Source organism: Gouania willdenowi, chromosome 21, assembly GCF_900634775.1.
Source record: "Gouania willdenowi chromosome 21, fGouWil2.1, whole genome shotgun sequence".
Taxonomy (NCBI): domain Eukaryota; kingdom Metazoa; phylum Chordata; class Actinopteri; order Blenniiformes; family Gobiesocidae; genus Gouania; species Gouania willdenowi.
In genome coordinates, this window is record NC_041064.1 from 33,724,471 (window position 1) to 33,749,198 (window position 24,728).

A 24,728-nucleotide genomic window follows, 5' to 3' on the forward strand; every position below is an offset into this window, starting at 1 on the left:
AGATATGCTGTGTAACCAACTGCAGAAGTGAAAAGCGGGTAGAAGAACTTTCAGCAAGATGCAAACAACATGGCTGATCTCCTGAAGTGTCTGATATGGTCAAACTTGTCGTTCTGAAATGTGTTTAATCAGTTTATCATATTTAGTTTTGGTCCCAGTGTGTGTGAGAGCCAGTTCTGAATCAAAAGATTCTCTCTGTCTCTCCTCAGCCTCACTCCTCATTAATGAACTGTTTCAATGGCTCTCATTTATCAACCTTGCGTGAAAACGGGTGCAAATCTGAGGTCACATTTGGTCGTAAGACGGGACCAACGTGTGACTTATGAAACATTCGTATTCAACCAATCCCAGCGTACAACTGATCAGGTTTTCATAAATCCGTCGGCTGAGTTTGATAGTCATTAACATGTTACACCTCTCCTGTTTCGGAGGCCCCGCCCACTGAGATCAAGATGAAAATCGGCATCTTTACATCTGAGGTGGAGCGAAACAAAATCTGCTTTTTGAACGTGTGAAAACTGGACTTAAAGCAGGGTTCCTACGGATCCTTAAAAAGTCTTAAAAGGCAATAAATTCATTAATTTAATTGTTATTAAAATGTCTTAAATCAATTTTTCAAAAGTCTTACATTTTAATACATAAGTATGATTTTATGATTGTAATTATTCTCACATTTCAAATAAATGGTAACATTTTATATATATATATATATATATAATTTGCTGTAACATCGTGCAATCATGACAGCGGAACCAACTACAGTGGTTGCTGTGGGACTCTATGCAGATACGTGTCATGCTAGTAGTAACTTTTAACAACATGGGGAATTTTTTCTTAATGGCTTTTGTTTTTTTTGTTTTTTTTGTTTCATAGATTTCTGGCTATTTTTGTAGTCATCTTGTGTGTTTTTTGTAGTGATTTTGCTCATTTTATTTTTTATTATTAGTTTTTTTTGTGTGTGTATTTTACTGACATTTTATGTATTTTTGTGTGTTTACTTTGAGGGCCACCACTAGACTCTGGGGAAAAAATACCCTAATCCTATATAATTGATGTGGTGATGTGTTTCCAATTTCAAATGGCATTAAAAAGTCTTTAGATGAATTTGACTGAAGCTGTAGGAACCCTGTTAAGGAGCTCACTTAAACGCTCTGTGGAAGAGAATCAGCTACTGAGCCTGAGACGTCTGCCCCCCTGTGTGCACTGAGAACAACTTCACAACACAAGATCCTGGAGACACACGGCAATATGATGTTTATCAGCCTCCATTGTTTGTGCGCTTGAGGCAATAAATATCACATTGAAAGAAGTTAATGATTAAAACCTTTAAAAAAAAAGCCTTAAAATGACTAAATGTTGTCCCTTGTCTGTGTTTATCATGCCTTCAGCCAATTTCACCTATGATTCATCACATCAGCGATTACTGCAGCACGTGTGTAAAAGTTTAAGGAACTATTTACATTTAAAAGCATGAATGAGTTCCTGTTTCATATTCGTACAGCCTTCAGTGATGTGCTGTATGGAGAAAATAGGACCTCATTCTCCAAGACAGAGCACAGCAGCGTTTATTAGCAGGGTTATACGGTATTCCATTAAAAAGGAAAACCAAAAAAGTGGTATCAGTAATAACGTAGGCATTTAAATTTATTTTTTTTGTTTTAATAATCCGGTTAGATTTATTCTGAATGTGTCTGCTTATGCTTAAATGACAACTGAGGCTTGTTTAATACTTTATTTTCAGTGTCAGTCAGATTTGACTGTGCTGCAGCACAAATCCACTCACTCAGGTTTGCGTACACAAGGTCAGACCTGACGTGAAATCTGATCGTAGCGTACGATCATGTTAGAATTGATAAACACTGAAGCTTGTGTGATAAAAGGAATCTCTCTCTCTCTCTCTCTCTCTCTCCAGCCTCACTGTGTGCTGCTGGCGTCCAAAGAGAATTCTGCTCCAGTGAAACTGGGAGGATTCGGAGTGGCCATCCAACTGGGAGAGTCTGGACTGGTAGCAGGAGGTACGACTCACAGGAGCATTACTACAGAATTAATAAGAGCTTTTATTTATTCACAGAAATGGAATAAAAATGAAATTCTATTGAACATCTCCGTGTTAGTTGATGTCATCGACAGATATCTCACAATGACTTGATTCAAAAGATTATATTAAAATTATATATAACAAAGCTCTTTAGAAGCATATTATTACTGTTCAGGAATAGATGGATGGATGCTAGGATGGATGGACGATCAATGGACAGACAAATGGATGGACTGATGGAAGATGGGTGAATGGATGGATGAATGATTGATGGATGAACAACAGTTGTATGATGGATGATGGAGAAACAGATTATGGATGATCGATGGACAGGCGAATGGATGAATGTTGGATAGATGGATGGATGGATAGATTATTGGACAGACAGATGCATGATGGATTTATGCACAGATGTATTGATGGATGAATGATGGACAGATGGTAGGATGGATGGACGAATGAATGATGTACAGATGGATGATGAATTAACTAACGGATAGGTAGATGAATGTTTGATGGTTGGACAACAGATGGATGATGGATGGATGGAGAAACAGATGATGGATGATCAATGGACAGGCGACTGGATGGATGATAGATGGATGAATAATGGGTAGACAGACGGATGGATGGCTGTTGATCCTCCTGGTTCTCCCTGACCTGCTCGTGTGTGTGTCTGTGCGTGTGTGTGTGTGTGTGGTCCTTCAGGCCGTGTGGGGACCCCTCACTTCATGGCTCCAGAGGTGGTGAAGAGGGAGCCGTACGGGAAGCCTGTGGACGTGTGGGGCTGTGGAGTCATCCTCTTCATCCTCCTGTCAGGATGTCTCCCCTTCTACGGAACCAAGGAACGTCTGTTTGAAGCCATCTGCAAAGGAAGATACAAGGTCAGAGGTCAACAAACACGTCCTTGGCGTCAGTGTTTCTAAAATGGGTCTAAAATGTCAGTCTTGGTCCCACCCCAGGTGTCAGCTGACCGTAAATGATAAGGACTATAGAAATAAATCCATTCAGGAACCACTAAATGTGGGGTCGCCTGGAGTTTCAACGGTGTCGCCTGACATTTCTGAAAAATTAAGACTTTTTTTTAATTAAAACACACGATTTTAAACAACTGTATTTCTAAACTTATACTTTGTGAAATATAAATCTAAAATGCGGTAAAATACTGTATCTGAGCTAAAAGCTGCCATCAGGAGTTTGTGAGAGAACGTCTCGATGTCCCGCCCTCAAGAGCTTCACTTCCTCCCCCGCCTCTGCCAATCTACCAGAAGCTCCGCCTCTACATTTGTGCAAAACACAACAAAGTTGCATAACTACAAAAACTACACATTTATTGTTAGAGTGCCATAACTTGTGATAAAAACATGTTATTTCCTGTTCATGAGAAATTTCACCAAATTCTGGTCCGTTCGGAATCCTTTTAAAAGCAGAAAGTCCCTCCATCTTTGAAAAGTAGCTCAGAGATAAATCCTGTTGCGATCACAAAGACGTTTATCCACAAGCTTTGTACCTGGATTTTTGTTTGTGTCTTTTAGTAGAAGCTTTATACGTTGGCAATCGTGGAATGGGTAACTTTGTAGTTTCGGAGCACTCCTCCATGACGCTATGATGCTCAGTGATACCTGTTTGAGACGCGCTGCCTCGTTTCCGTGCACAGTTTACACAGCACACTTTGATTGACAATCCTCAGGAAGTTTTAAATATTTTTTAATAATAATAATAATAATAATATGTTATAGATAGATCCCTACTGTAGCTGATGCATGTTCATGTGGATTTGTTTGTTTTTTCTTCAGAATTTTATATTTTGATAAGCGCACAAGATTAATATTGTTGTAATTTGTGCTACTGTTTGTAAATAAAGTTGATTTGAATTTAATAATCAATCTATAGATATGGATATATAAAGTAGCTCTTGAGCCCAAAAAGTGTGGCCACGTCTGTGTTGAAAGTGATTATGAAGACTATGAAGACTTCCTGTAAGCGTGTGTGTTTCCTGTGTGCAGTTGAATCCCCGTCAGTGGATCCAGATCTCAGAGAGTGCAAAGGATCTGGTGAGGAGGATGCTGATGTTGGATCCAGCTGAGAGGATCACCGTCTACGAGGCTCTCAACCACCCCTGGCTCAAGGTCAGACTTTTCTATCAATATCTACGATCACAGGAAAACAAGGAATTCACATGAGATAGCAACATGGATAGCAATCTGACACTGAATATAGCCTCACATTCATGTTTTGGGAAAATATCTCTCATATATATTACAACTGGAACACAGTTCAAACAAAATAGTTAATCCATACAAACAATGTACAAAAATCATAATAAAATAGAATAATAATAAAATAAAGTCTCCTTTCCTCCTGTTTACCCATTTTTCATCTGAACATCATGGTGCCGCAGATGGCTGCCCCTGGTGTGTTGGTACGCGTGCTCTTCGCACCAACTGCCAAGTTAAATTCCTTGTGCTGTGTTAAACTGTATTCTGTGAATAAAATCCTTTCTGATCCTGATAATTGGTGGTCAAGAAGCCATGTTTTTAGCTGCCGAGAAAAGTACGTGTACGTGGTTGGCTGAAGTTGTAGTATTGTATATATATTAGGGATGTAACGATTAATCGTAAGGCAGTAAAAAATCGATTCATAGGTATCACAGTTCACATCTATACTGTTAAAAATTGAATCGCAGTACTTTTTTTAAACAGCAGAGGGCGCTATCTATTTATCCTTCTCTTGTCCAGAATTGTAGGCGGCGGGCGGAATCTGCAACGACTTTTTTTCTGGCCGCCTTCTACTCTTAAACATATTCATAAATGATTCCTTACCCCTTTAGCACCGAAAGAATGTCTGTAATATTACGTGAATATCTGTAAAAGCATCTCTTCTTCACTGCTAGAATAACTACATGCCAACCGACCACTGGGTTACCAGCGCCCTCTGGTCCAAACAAATATCTGATGAAAATACAGTGCAATGACTGTTTTTTTTTTTAAAGTCCAATTGTTAAGGCACAAAATGTATTTTCAGTTGCACTTTTAAAAAGAAAAAGAACTATTATGCAGTTTTGCATTGTTTATTATAGAACCGGAATTTAAATTAATAGGCCTCTTCTTCATTTGTATTATTCCTTTATTTATTTCATTCAAGATTTATTTTTAGTTAAATTGCATTATTTTGAATAGTTTATCAAGGGATTCTTTTGACAATGAAAAATCAAAGGAAAATAGTACAGTATTTTCTAGTTTTTTCACGAAAAAAATAAAGGAATATTTTATATCATCATTTGTCTACAGTCTCATTTTGTGAAATAAATTGTGAGAGAATTGTATCGTGAACCCAGTATTGTGAATCGTATCGGGAGTTGAGTGAATTGTTACATCTCTAATATACATATCTAGCCTATCATCAGCCAGCGCTGGGTTACGCATCTGAAAAATGGGCGGAGTGTATTATCTGATTCACCGCAGCTTTTTACATGAGGTGTGCATTGCCATGATCTAATGATAACATTCATGATTTGCATGTCATGATGCGATATATCCCGATACTAAACAATACAATATACGTCACGATATATCGTGATATCAATAATTACAAATTTCACCTTTAAAAGTAAAAAATTGTATTAAATACAATTTTTTTTTTTACAAAATTTTTAAACTTGCAAGAACAAGTAACTAACTTTAATTCAATCTGTACATTTTTTTGGATTGATATGATAATCCTGTGGTGAAATATTGAGATATTTTGCAAAATCAGTTTTTTCTTACACCCTTAGTCCACACTGTGTCTGTGTGTCTGTGTGTCTGTGTGTCTGTGTGTCTGTGTGTCTGTGTGTGTGTGTGTGTGTGTGTCTGTGTGTGTGTGTGTGTGTGTGTGTGTGTGTGTGTATTGTGTGTGTATTGTGTGTGTGTGTGTGTTTGGTCTGTAAGGAGAGGGACAGGTACGCCTACAAGATCCACCTGCCAGAGACTGTGGAGCAGCTGAGGAAGTTCAACGCCAGGAGGAAGCTCAAGGTACACACACACACACACACACACACACACACATACACACCCACACCCTCTGACTCTGGTGTGATTTGACAGGGAGCCGTCCTGGCCGCCGTTTCCAGCCATAAATTTAACTCCTTCTATGGCGACCCCCCAGAGGAGATGCAGGACTTCTCTGAAGACCCAACGTCCTCAGGTAGGACCTTTTAGTCCAGGATGATGTACTGAATGTTACCTAACGTGTGCAGTCCCTGAAACAGAACACACACCAGAATGAGGAGGTTTTTAAAAATGATTTATTTTAAAGTTTTAAAATGTGTGGGTTTTTATTTATGCTGTCAATCAGGGGTTCTCAACCTTGGGGTCAGGACATAAGACACTTGGAGGGGGTCACCAGATACCTTCATGAAATTAGGAATATTTTTTCAACAATTTGAGCCCATTTTTGCTTATTTTTACCATTTTTCTGCAACTACACCAAACTTGCCATATTTGAACCTATTTTCATCACTTTTTCTTGCCATATTTTTGCTCCTTTTAATGTATTTTTGCTACATTACTCCCATTTCTGACACTTCTCCATAACATTTCAATGCTTTTCTGCTATTTCTTTCCACTTTCAAGATGTTTTCTGCACTTCTAAACCTTTTCACCGTTTTTCCACCATATTTCATGCCTATTTTGGACATTTTAACCACATTCACAATTTGTCATGCCCATTATTTGCCAGTTTAAACTATTTGTTCCTACTTTTCCCCTCATTTTTGCCACTTTTAAGCCAATATTGACACTTTGAACCCTTTTTACCACTTTTTCTGTCTATCTTTAATCAATTTCAGTGGTTTCTACAATCCCATTTCACTTTTAACCCATTCTTTTTCTCATTAAAACAAAGATTTACATCTTTAATATGACTATTTATATCTACTAAGGCATAAATAATAATAAACTTCATAAATAACTGGATATTATTCAGATGAATAAATAAATGTGGTTATCACAGATTCATAGAACAATGGACCATCATTTTACTGACTTTATGAATGGACCCCAAAAATCTCTCCCCTTTATTCCCCCTTATAGATGGTCCTGTCTCCACATGACTGTTCTTCAATGTTCATGTTTGTGTTCAACCACCTTCAGCTACAGTGGGGGTGCCTGGTCTCTGGGACCTTTATTTTGGGGGTCGTGGACTGAAAAGATTGAGAACCACTTGTGTAAATGATGCTGTGGGCCGGTTTGAATACAAGCCCCAAGCCTTTAGTTTAACACACGTGTTTTATTGCCCCTGTTTGACTTCCTCTCAGAGTTATTTTATCAGTGTGTTGTTTTCATGGTGTTCACCTGTTTGTCTGTGTGTTCATGCTGCCTTCCTGTCAGGACTGCTCGCAGCAGAACGTACGTATGCGTTGGTCCTCGGTTGTGTGTGTGTGTCCCTGAGGCCGCTGTTGAACTGCTGTGTGTGTGTGTGTGTGTGTGTATTAGGTGCCGTGTCGCAGGTGTTGGACAGTTTAGAGGAGATCCACGCTCTGACCGACTGCAGTGAAAAGGATCTAGATTTCCTCCACAGCGTTTTCCAGGACCAGCATCTACACACACTGCTGGATGTAAGCATCACACTCTCAACACACACACAATACAAGTGTGACATCATCAATCATTTCATCTTGGGACCCCTCATTATTTCTTAGGGTCAGATAAAAAAACTTAATGTAATATTGCTTTATACCCTAGTTTATTCTGCCAGCAGGGGGCAGTGTTAGCTTGGCCTCATCAGGTATTAAAAGGGAAGTAAATCACACCAATAGGAGGCTGTGAATAAGTCTGTTAGTGTCTTAGTTAAACTTTATGTGAATCAAAACATGTGTATGATTTAACGCACAAAACAACAACAAAATTACACTAAATTACTCCAAAAACAACTACAAAAAAACACAAAAATATTAGAACAATATATAAAAGGATAACCAAGATAAACAGAAATTACTGCCAAAACATACAAAATTACATAAAAATACACAAAATGACTGTAAAAACAAACAAAACTACGGAAAAATCCACAAAAGGATAAGAAAATTACGCCAAGCAACTACAAAAAAGGCAGAAAAATATACAAAACAACAACGAAAACACTCAAAAATGACTACAGAGTTACACAAAAATACTCCAAACACACAAAACGACTACAAAAATAACAACAATAAACAAGAGGTTAAGCAAGATCACAGAAATGACTCCCAAAAATATACAGTTACATAAAAAATACTCCACAAAAGGATAATAAAAGTACACAAAACTACAAAAATATCAGGAAAAAATACAAAACGATGACGAAAAGACACAAAATTACTATAGAAATCCAAAATAACTGAAAAATACCCAAAACAATTACCAAAATAAACAAAAATTAACAGAAAAATATGCAAAACAAAAACACTAAATGACTCCAAAATCACACAAAACAACAGACATACAGAGAAATCTCTTTGTTGTTTCCTGTGTTATTGCTCAGATTAGTACATTTTGTAAATACTGACATGAATGTTGATAATGTGGCCCTGGATCACATTTTTGTGGCCCCCGCTGTTATCAATAGTCATCCCTGCTTTATATCATTCTGCCATCTTGTTCCGTGACCTCCCTGGTGGGAATACTTTATCACTCTGCAGTAATGAGTAATTGAGCTGCAGATTTCTCCGTTTATCCCAGTTTCCCTCCACTGCCAAAGCAGTGAGGGAATCAGACAATGTCTTCTATTGTGGCTCCTTCAGTGCCACTCACAACAGACTCCGCCTCCCTCACTGCTGTGTGTGCACCAGAATGATGCACACGATAATAACGGAATATCACACTTTATAGCCTCTAAACATCAACGTCTCGTGTTTTGTGTGGAGTCGGTAATTCAGCGCAAACATCATCTTTTAGGTGAGTTTGTCGTCTTCCATATTTTCTTCTGAGGATTGTTTATCAAGATTTCCCTCAGAGTTTACCTTAATGCTGCAGGAGACGATCATTTATCAGATAAAGACATTGAGAAGGCATCATAGATCAGTAAAGCCAAGATTATTTGCCTTAAAAAAAGATTTAAAAGGTTGAAATTGTTGCTTGAAAGTTTGTTTTGATCTCCACTGTAAACACTACGGTTGTTGGAAAGGTTTCACGCATTGCATTGTGGGATTTAGACCAGGGGTGTCAAACTCATTTTAGTTCAGGGGCCAAATACGGCCCAGTTTGTCCTTAAGTGGGCCACAGATTTTGTGTGGGAAAAAGAGCAATTTCAATATTAATGTGCCCTGGTTTGCACTTCCACATATAAATGATATATAAATGATAAAGTATATCAATCCCTGCAGGATCTTCACTAAAATGTCCCTGATTTTGGGAATTTGGGGACATTTCATAGAATAATTGGAGGAAAATTTTGTGTTCTTTCAACAATTTGAGATTTAAATGTCTGCCGTCATGTGAAAAATGTGGATTTTAATAGATTTTTTTGTATTTGGAGGGGCTGAGATATCTTACATTTACAAAATGTTTCATGTTTTTTCCAATGATTTTTACTTTCTCGAGTTGTCCGAATGTGATGCTCTAAAGGGCCAGATTTGGCCCCCGGGCCTTGAGTTTGACACATTTGCCATAGACGGATGCAAAAAAGTGTTTTTACTTCATTCTTACATCAGATAAGTCTCATTTTACTACATGTGGCATGTTTGAGTGTTAATGTTGTACTTAGTATATTTTGTAGCAGTTCTTACTATTTTCAGGTATAATAATCTGACTTCTATTGATTTTTTTTCTTGGGGACTGCAGTGTGAGATAACATTTCACTTTTTCTTTAAAATAATGCCTTGATTTTTCTGATTTAGTCTGATTTCCCATCCTTAGTAGCCTCGATGAGGTAAAACTTTTCAACACGTGCACATTTTTTTCTGCCTAAACTGTTTTAAACGCAGAACGGTTCAAAAATCACTAAGCTTTTAGCCCGCACCAACCACAATCGTGGTGTTATGAAATCGGCCTCTGGGCTATTCCATGTCATTTCAACAAATGGCCCACGCACTTTGGTCTCTAAAAGTTCTGAAATGTTTACCATTTTTTCCATGATTTTTCATTAGACACACTGTACATTTGTAGTTTGATCAGATGAATACTTTTTGAGATATGGATAATTTAGTGTCAGATTTCGCACATCCTTATATTTCTTCCATTTTCAGCTTCTAATATCTCAGGAACTACATCACATAGGAAACTGAAATATGGTATATTAATACAGCTCCACCTTCTCTCTCAGAATATATAAAAACATCTGCTATACATCCTATCTGGTGGACACATGCTAACCCCTCAAAATTGTAAAAAGGTTGATTTGGATTTTGGAACAAAGAGCCACAACACAATGGCAAAAGTCACAACACAAAGGAAATAGGGAAGTATATTTTCAAAATAAAATACTCTGTGTCCAAGGCGGATGAATAGAGGTTACTTTGGAGGAAAACACAGACCTTCCGGAGCCTCCGGCTGGCCTATTTGTGTAGCCATTCCAGCCTGTCATTGCCCGATCCCGTTAGATCTCGGAAGCTAAGCAGGTCTGGGCCTGGTTAGTAGTTGGATGGGAGACCACTGAGAATTCCAGGTGCCACAGTGGGGTGGCAGTCACCCAGTGGTATCTGTCATTGTGCCCTTGGGCAAGGCACTTCACCTACATTGCCTAGTATGAATGTAGTGTGTGAGTGAGTGTTGGTGGTGGTCGGAGGGGCCGATGGCGCACTATGGCAGCCTCGCTTCCGTCAGTCTGCCCCAGGGCAGCTGTGGCTACAATAGTAGTTTACCACCACTAAGTGTGGAGTGAAAGAATAATGCCTTAATTCTGTAAAGCGACTTTGAGTGTCTATGATAAAGCGCTATATAAAACTGATGCATTATTATTATTATTATTATTTCAGACTCTATCGGAAAATCAAGCACATATTTGAACTCGCGAGGATCAGAACTCTCCGTTAGTTCCACGCTTGGCCCTTTCCGAGCACTTTTAATACAATTTTAAAAGTGCTCAGAGAGGGCCAAGCGTGGTATCAACGAAAAGGTCTGGTTTTCGGATAGAGTCTGAAATGGGCCAGCTGGAGGCTGTGGAAGGTCGGTGTTTTCCTCCAGGGGAACCTCTGTCAGTCCGTCTTGAACATGGAGTATTTCATTTTGAAAATAATTCCCCCTATTTCTGTTGTGTTGTCACTTTTGGTGGTGTGTTGTGTTGTTGGCCCTTCTGGGCCACCGTATGTTTGAGCCTTCAGTAAAAACAACTTAGCATATTCCTCAGCTTCTTGTAATTTCATCAGCTTTGAGCTAAGAACATAGACTGTTCACATCACTAATGATTAGTCACATATGCATATACAGTATATACTGTATATCTAATATATATATATATATTTACTATTTTTATTGGCCAATAACTGTTTGTGGGAATGTAAGAAAGAAATATAATCTCTTTCTTGGGATATAAAGCAGATTTTCTTTATGCGATTTCCTCATTATTTTGGACTCTAACTTTGGATTATTTCACACATACCCCCCTCACTAAATTAGTGTGCAAACTGAATAATCACGGAACAATTGGTAAAATTTCCAGAAATCTTTGAGATTGAAGTGCGTGGGATGTGTTGAAATGACATGGAATGGCCCCTCTGTGACTCTTTCTTTGTGCAACGTTGCACACGTCTTGTTTTTGCAGATTTGTTTAGTCGCATGCTGCACAATAGGCTCTTGGCGTTAGGCTTTACAGAAGCAGAGACATGTCGACAGCGCTGCGGTGAGGACGGTGAACACATATGAACTCAGACAGAACGCCTCAGGCTTCTGCTGCTGTTTATGTTGTCGTAAAATCACAACCTGTGTGCGTGCGTGTGTGTGTGTGTGTGTGTGTGTGTTGTTCAGTGAACATTATTAATGTGTCAGGTTGTTGCAGATCGAAGAAACGTGTTGATCAAACATGACAAATTAGCAATTTCACTATATTACAATTTTTTTTATCTCCCTTTCATCAAATTTTTTGATTTAAAAAATTAAAAAGTTACTGAAGCTGGTCCGCCATCTTGCTGTCAGGTGATCTAAAACAAAGAAACCATAACAATCTGGTGTGTAGTAGATCATATTTAACAGTGGAACTGATTAAAAACCCTCTTGTTGAGGGGGAAAAAGCACATTTACTGTGTGTTTGTCATGATCATGGTGTCCATTGTGGTGTGACTGCTGCATTGAAGCTCCAGCTGCAGCTTTTGTTTCTCCACTCTCAGGGTCAGCCTATGTCTGTGTAACGACGCCCACACTGGCTCCATTAGTCAGCTGTGATTCCCATCAACAGAGCCCTGCTGTCTGTCACTGAGAGAACAGCTCCTTTCTGTGGGAACATCAACCCTGGAAATAAATGAATCTTTATTGGCAGTGCACAAAAATATACAGATTTGATTTGCTCCCATTGATACACACACACACGCACACACACTTCAGACGACAGCTGGTCTGTTGATGAACAATCAGACATAAAGAATTGAATCTTTGTTCTGAATTAGGACTCAGTCACAGCACTTTGTAAAAGTATTTACTCAACTTCTTACTCAAATAAAAGTCGATATGTAAAAAAAATGTTTTACTTTAACAAGGTCTGTTGTAAATACTCTCGACTGATGACAAAAATCTTTGAATATATTTTATCAGTGTTCACAGTGTAGAACAGAGATGGGCAACTATTATTACAGTGTGGGCCACAATAATGGGCTTGTCCAATACGAGGGCTTTAGAATAGGATAATAATGACCAATTGGAAAAATAAAAAAGAGCAAAAAAAAATTGTCATTTTGTTTATTATTGAATGAATTTTTGTATTTTTTCATTGTGTTTTATTGTTTTGTGGATTTATTTAATTTTTTCTGTATTTTTTGTTTGTCATTTATAATTTTCTATGTTTTTAGTTTCATTTTGTGTATTTTGGTTTATACTTGTGTTTTTCTGTGTATTATATTTCATTTTGTATATTTGTGTTTTTCTGTGTATTATATTTCATTTTGTTTGGATTTTTGTTGTCATTTTGTAGGTTCTGTCATTTTGTGTTTTTTTTGCCATTTATTTGCCAGTATTTTTGTCGTCTTCTGTGTTTTGGAGTCATTTTGTGTATTTTTGGCCCCAGAGCCATGTCTGGCATAGAATGTCACACTACTCACTGCTCATCTCAGGGACAATATTTTTAGGTTTATGACTCTATACTTTTGCTTTAGTTAAACTATTGATTCATGAGTTACAGTATCATCATCTCATTTCACTTTTCAACTATTTTTGACCAACCAAACCTTGTTTTTAAGGCCTGTAATCCTCTCACACAGAATCATTTGCTTTAAAATATTACCAGATGTAAACAGAGGTGTCGTTAGCTTAGGTATGTAGCCTGTGCTAACAAACGGAGCTTTCATTTAGCATTTAGCAACACTTTTAACAGTGAACTCTTTTGGCCTGTACTACGAAGCTAGATGATTATATCCTGGATTTATCTCCATTAGTGGGCTTCTTCTAACCAAACATTGTCCACCAGACAGAAGCTGTCCTACGAATCTCGATTACAACTTGCTAAATTAAGCGTGTTGATTTCAGCCTGGCTACGTGCACGCTCTTGAGACAGAGGTTAATATTATGCAATTACTATTACAGAAAAACTGGAGAGTAATTTACATCTCAATTGAGAAATAATTATTTAAAAATATGAAGAATTAAAATAAAAAAAACTCTGTTGGTGCAGTTAAAACAGGAAGTAATTAATGCAGGAATTGATGAGTGTTAATGAATAAATTAGTGAGATCATTATAAACAGAGAATAAACAGACACTCTCGTCAGTTTCACTTTCACTTTACCTTGTCTGTGGCTCTGATGCTGCGTTCATGCAGATCAGCCTACATCACAAGGTGGAATATATTTATATTTTATATTATATACAGGACTGAGGCTCTCTGCACTACCCCAGAATACATTCATGAATTAATTAATTTATTTGTCTGAAAGCGCCCGATGCCCGCAGGCTTTATCAGCTGACTTATTTTACTTTATCAGTCCATCAGATAAAAAAAAATATGTTTCCTATAGGATGTCGTCGGTAAATGAAAGGATAAATATTCTCTCTCATGTCAGCGTCACATCAGATCAACACAGAGACGTGTTCACAATGATCGTCCTTTGATAGAAAAGGTCGTTTTCTAAGAGAACTGATTGGTCAGGAGGCGGGACTTTTGTACTCGCTCAGATCCGAGCCAGAGCAAAACTTGGTCCAGACCAGGCTAGTCGTTCAGCCTAAGTTACCATGGGGATTTAGCTCCGTAAGACGTTAGCGAGCTTCATGGGACAGCACACACTGATTAAATCTGGGAAGTTAGCGCGATAAGGGGTAATCTAGCTTTGTATTACAGGCTCTTTAAGTCCATGAGTGAATAACATCAGTTTGGTTGTTTATTCCTGATTTCACCAAAATGGCTCCTAAACTGTTTTTTTTTATTTTTCTACAAACACAACCTGGCAACGCAGCTTTTCCATCTTCTCTTTTTTAATTACTTTTGTCTCATCTATCATGTTTTGTGAAGTTAATGACAGTAACACAACGTTTTTCATTATGCAGTTCCAGGTAGAAAGTAGTAAAATGTCTTCACCAAAGTAAACGCTAAAAAAAGTACATTAAAAACCTACTTAAGTACAGTAGGGGAGTAGTTTTACTTTCATCAATGCTGACAGGACTTTAATCATTTAAAGGACCGGTTGGCAGATTACAGGACTATAAATAAGGTTAAAAAAAAATTAGTCGATAATAATGGTAATAATAATAACAACTTTAAAAAAAAACAATTGTGACAATAATTGTATAATTATAACAATGGAAACATTTAAATTAATGAATGAAACTCTCCCAGCTCTGCTGTTCTGATCCAGGGTCTGTGGTTGGTTTCTATAGTGGGAAAGTTACACCAATGATCCTCTTGGTGGTTTTCACCTCCTGCTGGAGAGCAACCTGGAGAAAAGTTGATGGTTTTAGTTTAATATCATTATTTAATATCTCCTCCTGTGATTGATCAATACTCCTCCTGCTGATTGTCCTGCGGATTTGTTTGTTTTTTCAGCTCTACGATAAGATCAACACCAAGTCGTCTCCACAGATCAGGAACGCTCCCAGTGATGGTGTGCAGAGAGCCAAAGAGGTGAAAACACACATACACACACACACACACACACACACACTCAAGCTGTGTTCAAACCGTAAAACAGAAACAGAAAAAAATCTGTTTTTAACTATTTACTTGAGATGATGTGGTCCAATCAAAGTTGAGTGATTTTGACAAGCATATGGTAAATTAATCAGTTAACCTTTATTTAAAAAATCCTTTCTTTTTTCTTCTCCTCACCACCTGTTTTAACATTGAATCAGGCCAAATTTATGACAATAGTAAACAACAGTACATTTATTTAACATAAAACATCTAAAGTGTAGTAAAAACACAAATATGAATATAAATACATTAAATGTGCCATTATATTTATATCATTAAAGTAACATCATACACAAGAACATGACAAATGATCAATTTAACTGTAAACATCCATATAAACGGTATCTTCTGTCTCATCTGGTCAGCCATCTTGCTGTCAGGTGATTTGAAAGCTCTTCGCTGATTGGCTCTGATGGACTAGTTTGCTTCTGCTGTTTAACATCTGTGGAGTTTAACTTTCTGCCACAAAATCAGAAATATTGAACCAGTTTTTACCAGCAGGTGTCAGTGTTTCACCAAAACAGATTTCGGCTTCGCGAAGAGATGATTTCAAATCTCAGCTCATTTTTTGCAAAATGACGAACTCTTCTTGATACTCTTCAGACGTTGATGGAAAATGGACCAATCAAAGGTTAAACAGCTTTGTCTCAGTTTCAAAATAAGAGCTTGAAAAATACCCGAATACGGATCTCCAGTACTGCAGTTTTTGTTTGCTGCTCTTTGTCAGAATTGGTCAGAAAAATGAGCCAATCGGGGCGGTGTGTAGCTCAGTGGGTTGAGCGCCCGCCCCATGTACGGAGGCTGTAGCTCCTCACCTGCAGCGGGTTTCCTGCGTGTCATTCCCTGCTCTCTCTCACCCCCTTCCTGTCAAGCAACTGTCATATAAAGGCCACTAGAGCCAAAAAAATCCTTTAAAAAAAAAATGAGCCAATAAAGGTGAATTAGTCAACCAGCGAGTCATGGATGGAGATGGTTCATGTCCAATCCTTGTGGCTGACTCTATCCTGGAGAGCAGCATTCCTGCAGGTTTTAGAGGTCTGCTTGCTTCCTGAATCTGTTCAGGATTCATTGTAGGTGAGATAGCTGTTCTCCTCTACACCGTCTCCAGGGTCCTGGATGTATTGGTGTGAGCGTGTTCATCTGCTGACTCCCACTCTCGCTTCCAAGCTGCCGACTGAAACTTGCTTGGAGGTGCCGGTTCTGTAGTTGTGCTTTTTGTCGTAGTCCAGCGGGGGCGGTTCCTGCCAGGGCTGGTAGGTAGTACATGGGGGTGGGTTTTAGACAGCCGGTCACAATCCTGAGGGCACTGTTGATGATGACATCTACCTTCTTGGTGTCTCTGAACGAGTGAAGAGGTGAGATTATTTTTAATCAATCTCAGATGGCCAATCCCCAAACTCCGGGTCCCCGGGGAATCCACCTGAGATCCCATTTCTGACACCGAGTTGTGGCTGAAAAATGAGCCAAGTCATTAAACCCAAGGTTTGTGAAAACAAAGTCAGAGTCAACACAAGTGTCTTTGAATGAATTTTAGTTTGTTCTAACAACAAAGGAGAGCAGCATCACAGGATATACATTCTAAGAAGAGCTCGGCTAGGACAGTCCTAGACAGGCAAATGTTTACAGAGGATTATACAAAAGTATTACATCATGGAAAACACAGAAACCTTGTACAGAGCTATCTTGCACCTTTCTGGTGCCACTAGCACAAATATCTGCACAAACCTAAATAGGGAAACATGTGAGCATTCCTTGTGTCAGCCTGACATTTAATTGCCTTAAGACCCATACAGTATACCATGAAAGCAAGAAAATATAATTCTCAATGGCCTCCTGCTCCAGGCTGAGCTACAGTACTCAGCCACAGAGAAGACAAGGACTTGTGTGGAGATACGGAGAACCTTGGCTGGAATGGATGAAGTCAATTGACTCATTGACCTCCGTCCATCTTGCCCTATGAGTGGCATTTAGCTTTTCTAGAAGTCAGATCCATTCTGCCCTTGAGGTGGCCCTGCTGGTGGCCAAGCAGGAGGTGGTTACACTCTCCATCCTAGCCTGGGATGTATCCTCCACGTAGGATGGTTTTCCTCACTACCCTCAACAGTACGAGGTCTGGGTTGGTGCGTGTGCATCTATTCCATGGTATCTGGGGCTGGGAGACTGGCGGTTGTTCTCTCTGCATCCACTGTGAATTCCTGCCAGCTTGTTTTCAGAAGTTCCATCTTCTGACATGTTTCCCTGTGGCCGGCTGTACCACTGATGGGATTCTGATGAGAGAAGTTCTGTGGTGTGAAAGGAGGAACCTTTCAGAAGATGAAACTATTCTCTCGGGTATTGGACCATGGCTGCAGCAAAGACGAGGTCTTGGTTGGTGAAGATACTACAGCTCTTTAGGTTCAAACTGGAGCTGGGGGTTTGCTTTAGCGGCCCACTCACTCAGGCTCATTCTCTGCTCACAGCCCTGACCTGTTGGGCAAGTATCTTTTAATGTTTTGGCTCATCTTTCTACAAAGACATCAAATATTCTATTTCTAGTAGACTTGTTTCTGATGATCTAGCCAAAGAAATTGAAATAATCAAAGCAATTAAAATCTCCTTTGTATAGCTTTAGTCTCTCCAGAAAACCACATAGTAAGAGCTAGACAGGAGATCAATATGTAGTACTACATATTGAGATTAATATATAAACCATGTTGTCTAATAGAAAAAGACAATATTTTTTTGATCGGTATCACTTTTTTTAAAAGCTTATTTTGTACTAAACTAGTTTTAAGAGTTGCCACTTTCCTTATTTTTAATATGCAATGATCGCTTTACATGACATTTGGGAGTGTTTAGGCAGAAAAAACAGCAAGTTAGTTGCACCTTGATATAAGTTGATATTATTTAACTATTTACTGGTGTTTAGGATGTAGTAAAATATTTTTCTAAATGCAATTCACATTTTACAGCTGAAATATTCACATAAGTCACGTGGTAGTCTTGAGTTTGCACACTCAGTTTTTAATGAAAATTAGCTAAAATAGGTGCATTTTCTAGAAAACTACAATAAAAGTTTTGGTATTGACAAAAAAATGCCTGTAGGATCCTTGAGGGAGGCATTTATAACTTTATAACAAGCCTTTCTATGTGCCAAAACACTGTTCAGACACACAGTGTGGTTTTGAATACAGCTTGTAAAGTTAATACTCTCTGTGTGATCAAAGCAACGTGAATGTATGGACCAGCATTTCTCTCACACCTCCGTTCTCCATTCATCTGCTTCTTCTTTCCTCATCTTTAATCTTAATCTTTCATCTATCGCTGCTCTACTTTTTAACAAAGCTGCTCTCAGTGGCTGCAATGTTGGTTCAGACGACGTCAAACTGTGGTGATTTAAGATGCATCCACCCACGTTCAAACCAGTTTATTCAAAACCAAAGTGGGAGTTACTTACATGGAGTAAGTTGGTTGGAGGTGGTGTATTCTGATGTTTTTTGTATGGAATGTAGAGAGTTTGCTGAGATTATGATCCATGTTGCAGAGTTGGCAACATGCAGCTTCAGCCTCTGATTTTTATTTCCCCCAATTCCGTTTCAGACTTTACCATTTCCCTGTCCTTTCCATGTCAGTTTACACATTTCTGTTTAATCGGCTTTCCCTAAGTAACCAGATGTCATTACAGCCTATTAAGCTTCCCAAGATCATGTCAGACATGCTTAATGCGGTTAATGGAGTTAATTATTGTTGTAAATTATTTATTTATGCACGACAAAAATGCGCTGAAACAAGCACACACTGAGATAACCCCCGATTTACAGTGAAAATAATGCTGGAAATGTGTGATAATGTCCCAGAACTGTATGTAACATAGATATTTCTGTTTCAGAAGGGGAATTCCATCATATTACATCATGTTTTCAACAAAGATTGTCTCTCTAAAAATTCCGTCACCCAGTTTACGAAGACAATTTGTGTGTAAATGTGTTTTATTTTCCCAAAATATGCATGCAAGGCTATATTCAGTGTCAGATTGCAATTTACACTTGATTTTGTTTTGTAAAAAAATGTAAATATTTTAAGAGATAATAATAAATTTGCGTTTCAGGACGTTAATTTTATTATTTTTGTCTGTTTTCCACAATCAGCCTGTGATTGACTCTGTGCGTATGGGACAGTTTTACACTGATGAATATTGGTGGATGCTACTTACTGTACATCTCAAAAGCTTATACTCAAATATTCTTTTATTCCCAAATATCCCCTTTAACTGTTTGTTATTATTACATTGTTAATTTTTTATGTTATAGTTATTCTCTTTAAATATACATAAGAGTCTAAAGCTGTTTGTCAGTGTAATGATTTTGCAGGGTTTTTAAAGCCCATTTATTTATTGTCCAACCACAAAACCAAAGCTAAAATTTCACTACGAAGTTGCTTTAAAGTTGGTCTGAAACTTTTCCCCTGATGATAATAAAAGCTTTTGTGCTGTTGTGTGTGAACCTTGTTTCAGTCCAAGTCCTCGGGGACCTCGTTGTTCAGCTCCTTGTTAATAGTAAAAGAGGAGTGTTTGTGTTTGTTTATTAGTGTACGCTGGTGAAATGCAGCGGCTGCACAAAGTGCCGCTGGTTTGTTCTCTCAGCAGTTAAAGAGTGTGAAGTGTGAGGGCGAGCTGTAAATCCCAGAGCCGTTTAGAAAGAGCCGAGCTGGTTTTTCATGATAATTAGCTCAGCTGCGAGTCTGGTTCACCATAGATCAAGTACCGCAGATGTAACGAGAACCGCTTTTTGTGACTCCCCTGAGATGAAAACCTCAGCAATAAACTGAGCTGTGCTTGAAAACACTAACGTTGCATCGTCAAACTCAGGAGTCGCAGGCTTCGATATAAACGGAGCATTTTTAGCCCCGCCCACCACACAATAAAACACGGAGAGCCACAAATCAATCACTAATAATACATTATTAATAAAACAAGGACAGAGAGGTTAAACACCACAGCCTGCATAAGTTTTGTTGCAGGGTCGTGTTTTGCGTATAGTTGCAGAGTCGCGGTTTGCGTATAGTTGCAGAGTCGTGGTTTGCGTATAGTTGCAGAGTCGCGGTTTGCGTATAGTTGCAGGGTCGCGGTTTGCGTATAGTTGCAGAGTCGCGGTTTGCGTATAGTTGCAGGGTCGTGGTTTGCGTATAGTTGCAGGGTCGCGGTTTGCGTATAGTTGCAGAGTCGCGGTTTGAGTATTGTTTTTGAGTTTTGGGCTGTCGAGTCATGCTTTGCATATTGCTGCTGAGTCATGGCTTTTGTATTCTTGCCAAGTTCAGGTTTGCGCATTGTTGCCGAGTCGTGGTTTACATATTATGGCCATACCAGCCTGTCATTGTCCGATTTCGTTGGATCTCGGAAGCTAAGCAGGTCTTGTCCTGGTTAGTAGGTGGATGGGAGACCACCCCAGTGGTATCTGACATTGTGTCCTTGGGCAAGGCATTTTACCCACATTGCCTGGTATGAATGTAGTGTGTGAGTGAGTGGTGGTGGTGGTCGGAGGGGCCGATGGCACACTTTGGCAGCTGTGGCTACAACAGTTGTTTACCACCACTAAATGTGGAGTGAAAGAATAATCCCTTAATTCTGTAAAGCGACTTGGAGTGTCCAAAAAAGCACCATATAAAATTGATGCATTATTATTATTGTTGACGAGTCGTGGTTTGATTATAGTTGCAGAGTCGCGGTTTACGTATTGTTGCCGAGTGGTGGCTTGAGTTTTGTCGCTGAGTCATGGTTTTCATCCCTCTATAATCACAGCATTCCATCTTCTGATCTCTTTCCAGCAGTTTAACGTTGTGGTTTGTCTAGTCATGCTTTCATATTGTTGCCGAGTCGTGGCTTGTCAGTTGTTGCAAAATCATGGTTTGCATATTGTCAAGTCATGGTTTGTGTATCATTGCCGAGTCATGGTTTTGCGTATTGTTCTCGAGTTTTGGCTATAGTTTTGTTGCAAAGTCATGGTTTGCGTATTGTTGCCGTGACTTGAGTTTTGTTGCTGAGTCATGCTTTTCATCCCTCTATATCTATCTGCTGATCTCCTTCCAGTAGTTTAACGCTCCATGTCACAAATATCGTCTCAAACTGGTTTCTTCAATGTGACGATGACTCACTGGGACTTGAACCTTTAACACTTCCTTCAAACGTCTATTTCCTCTCTGCGGTGCCTTCATGCTTTCAACTAACCCTGATGAAGTCCTGGAGTTTCATTACTGACGTAGCGCTAATGCTAACACTGCCGTGATCTAATCCTTCCTGTGGGCGGAGCTTCTGCTGTAGACGTCTAACTAACACCACAGTTCTTCTGCTCACCTGAAATCTTGGATTTAAGTGAATCTCGGAGGCGGTTCTGGATGTTCCTGATGTTCACCTGTGTAACATTCTCCCTGTCTTCTCCCAATCAAGAACCCTTTCCAGGACGGAGCAAGTGGCGCGATGAAACATCTGGAATATGTAAGACCTCATCTCACAACATCTGTGTTTCACCATCTAGTGCGTGACACCCTGCAGTCCATGTTGGTGGAAATAGTTCAAACAAAAGGTCTTTACAGGATGGTATAAAGTATTTGTACTCAATTCTTCTCATCCCTTGTTTGACTCCACACACATACACACACCACACACACACACACACACAGTTTGGGGCCTCACCTCCTCAATGCCACATTCACCAGTCAGGCGTAAAATAACTGAGGCTCACATCAAACCCACTCACGTCAAAAAGAGCAGTGGGCGGAGCCTCTTGAGTGGTTCCCAGTTGTGCTCCGACTCATCGGAGCGTTGTTGGTTTCCTCCGCTGCTGCAGGTGAAGGAACGCTGTGCTTTCAAACAGCTTCACATTCTGCTGTGTGTGTGTGTGTGTGTGTGTTGTCAGGTACTGGAAGAGATCTCCTGCTACCCAGAGAACCACGAAGCTAAAGAACTACGACGGATTCTGACTCAGCCGCACTTCATGGTGAGTTCAGGGAATGTCCGACGCACAGAGAAGCCACAAGTTCACCTTCACATCAGGAAAAGTACAAATACTTGTGTTACAATGTAGAGACTCACCTTCTTTACTTCAGTAAAAGTAAAAAGTACATGTTAAATATTTTACTTAAGAACAAAAAAAATAACTTTCAACAACTTTATATCACTTGTGGTTTGTCATTTTTATGACTTTTTTTTCAGTAATATTAGTCTGTTTAAGTGTTTATTGAATTTTTTTTGTACCATTCTCCACAAATGTATCATTAAACCTTCTGTTAGGGAATCGTTCATCATTTTAACTACTTATTCAATGTTAGCTCAGGTATGTAGCCTGTGCTACTAATGCTATAATAACGGCATTTATTTAGCATTTCAAACAGAAATGGGCGACTAACAGACACGTGGCCCCTCTAATTTAGTGGGGTCCCCCTAAGGAAAATTAAAAAAAAAGATGCAAAAAACATACAGAAATACACAAAAGGACAAAAACAATACACAAGATGACTACAGAAATACATGGAAGTAACAGATTTGCATTAACAATAACTATAAAACACAAAATGACCTAAAAAAAAAACATGACAAAATAACAAAAATACACACAATGACTCAAAAAGCACAGTAAAGGCAACAACAATACACTGACTCCAAAAACACAAATAGACACTAAAATACACAAAAAGACTCTTAATGACAAAAAAATACACATAATGAGAGAAAAACTAAACAAAATGATGTAAAAAGCACATGTAAAGACAACAACAATACTGTAGATGAAACCAAAAACACAAATAAGGGCTAAAAATAACGTGAAATAAGTGAAATATGTACAAAATTACAACAAAAATACACAAAATAACCAAAAAAGCAAGCGTGAATAGAAATACACTAAATAATTCCAAAAACTCAAATAAGCGCAAGAAATATGCAAAAAGAGAGAAAATCTTCAAGATGACAGCAAAAATACACAAAATGACTCAAAAAGCATGTAAAGACAACAATAGTACGTGAAATGACTCCAAATACACAAATAAATAGTAAATACACAAAGTGAGAGAAAAATAACAAAAAGACAACTAAAAAAATACACAATACGACTGCTAAAATACACAAAAGTAACAGATTTACATGAACAACAACTATAAAACACTAAATGACTCCAAAAACACAAATAATGAAAACAAAAACGGAGCACTAAATCAACCCTTAACTAAAGTTTGTCGCCTATAGTGCATCAGTGTTTCTGTCGTATCTTGTACAGAAAGCGCAGAGTTTAAAGTCGTTTTTACGACATAAAGAGGAGGACATACAGATGTAAGAAGTAGAAGTATTTGTGCAGTTTCCTGACGTCTGTGGTGGAGACAGATCCCAGCTCACATATTGGTGCAGGAGGCCCTTTAACAAACACAGCAGGTGAAGCCTGACACTCACACTTTGTCTTCATCATCTTCATCAGCTTCATCAAACGAACACACAACTCCTACTGAGGATAATCACAGAAATTGTTCAGTCAGTGATAAAAGTGTTGCATGAGGTTGAGTTGGAGCAGATTTCATTACAGAACTTGCACACATTTCTGTTTCCATTTCATCCACTTTCTCTAATCTAGGTCTTCTCCACCTTGGGGTTTTGAGACACTGATGCCTTCAAGAAACTAGGAATAGTTTTGGAACAATTTGAGCCCATTTTTGCCCTTTTTTTACCCTTTTTTCTGAAACTACACCAAACTTACCATATTTGGTATTTCTTCACTTTTTCTTGCCATATTTTTGCTCCTTTTAATGCATTTTTGCAACATTACTCCCATTTCTGACACTTCTCCATCTAATTTTAGTACCTTTTCTGCACATTTTCAGCACTTGTAAATAATTTCCACCACTTTTCACACCTGTCACACATGTTGATCCATTATTGTCACTTTTAACCTCTTTTCACTATATTTCATGCTTATTTTAACAATTTAACCACATTCACCTTTTGTCATGACCATTATTGTCCAGTCTAAACTAAATATTCCTACTTTTTAGACTTTTTAAATTATATTATCTGAACCCCCCCCCCAATTTCTGCCACTTTTAAGCCAATATTGACATTTTGAACGATTTTTACCACTTTTTCGGTCCAGATTTTTTGTAATTTGGCTACTTTTAACGAATTTCTGTGCGTTTTAAAATCCCATAAATATTAGTAACTTCCTGGATAACAGTGGATATTATTCAGATAAATAAATAAATGTGGTTATCACAGATTCATAGAACAATGGACCATCATTTTGCTGACTTTATGGATGGACCCCAAAAATCTCTCCCCTTTATTCCCCCTTATAGATGGTCCTGTCTCCACATGACTGTTCTTCAATGTTCATGTCTGTGTTCAACCACCTTCAGCTACAGTGGGGGTCCCTGAGCTCTGGGACCTTTAT

The 24,728-nt window shown here is 38.6% G+C and overlaps 1 protein-coding gene and 1 pseudogene across 15 annotated transcripts in view; both read left to right on the forward strand.

Annotated features, from left to right (window-relative positions):
* Positions 1-24,728, forward strand: part of LOC114454637 (peripheral plasma membrane protein CASK-like) — a 126,815-nt gene that overhangs the window by 76,001 nt on the left and 26,086 nt on the right. For 5 of the 15 annotated variants that reach the window (XM_028435209.1, XM_028435208.1, XM_028435211.1 and 2 more), the window contains exons 6-15: positions 1,913-2,015; positions 2,747-2,922; positions 4,045-4,167; positions 5,968-6,051; positions 6,124-6,223; positions 7,408-7,425; positions 7,513-7,634; positions 15,175-15,252; positions 21,743-21,790; positions 22,212-22,292. In XM_028435209.1, the coding sequence (XP_028291010.1) occupies positions 1,913-2,015; positions 2,747-2,922; positions 4,045-4,167; positions 5,968-6,051; positions 6,124-6,223; positions 7,408-7,425; positions 7,513-7,634; positions 15,175-15,252; positions 21,743-21,790; positions 22,212-22,292 (933 nt within the window). The remainder of the gene's footprint in view (positions 1-1,912; positions 2,016-2,746; positions 2,923-4,044; positions 4,168-5,967; positions 6,052-6,123; positions 6,224-7,407; positions 7,426-7,512; positions 7,635-15,174; positions 15,253-21,742; positions 21,791-22,211; positions 22,293-24,728) is intronic. The other 10 variants (XM_028435217.1, XM_028435222.1, XM_028435212.1 and 7 more) reach the window with 3 other exon arrangements.
* On the forward strand, positions 10,555-10,670 carry LOC114455741 (uncharacterized; annotated as a pseudogene).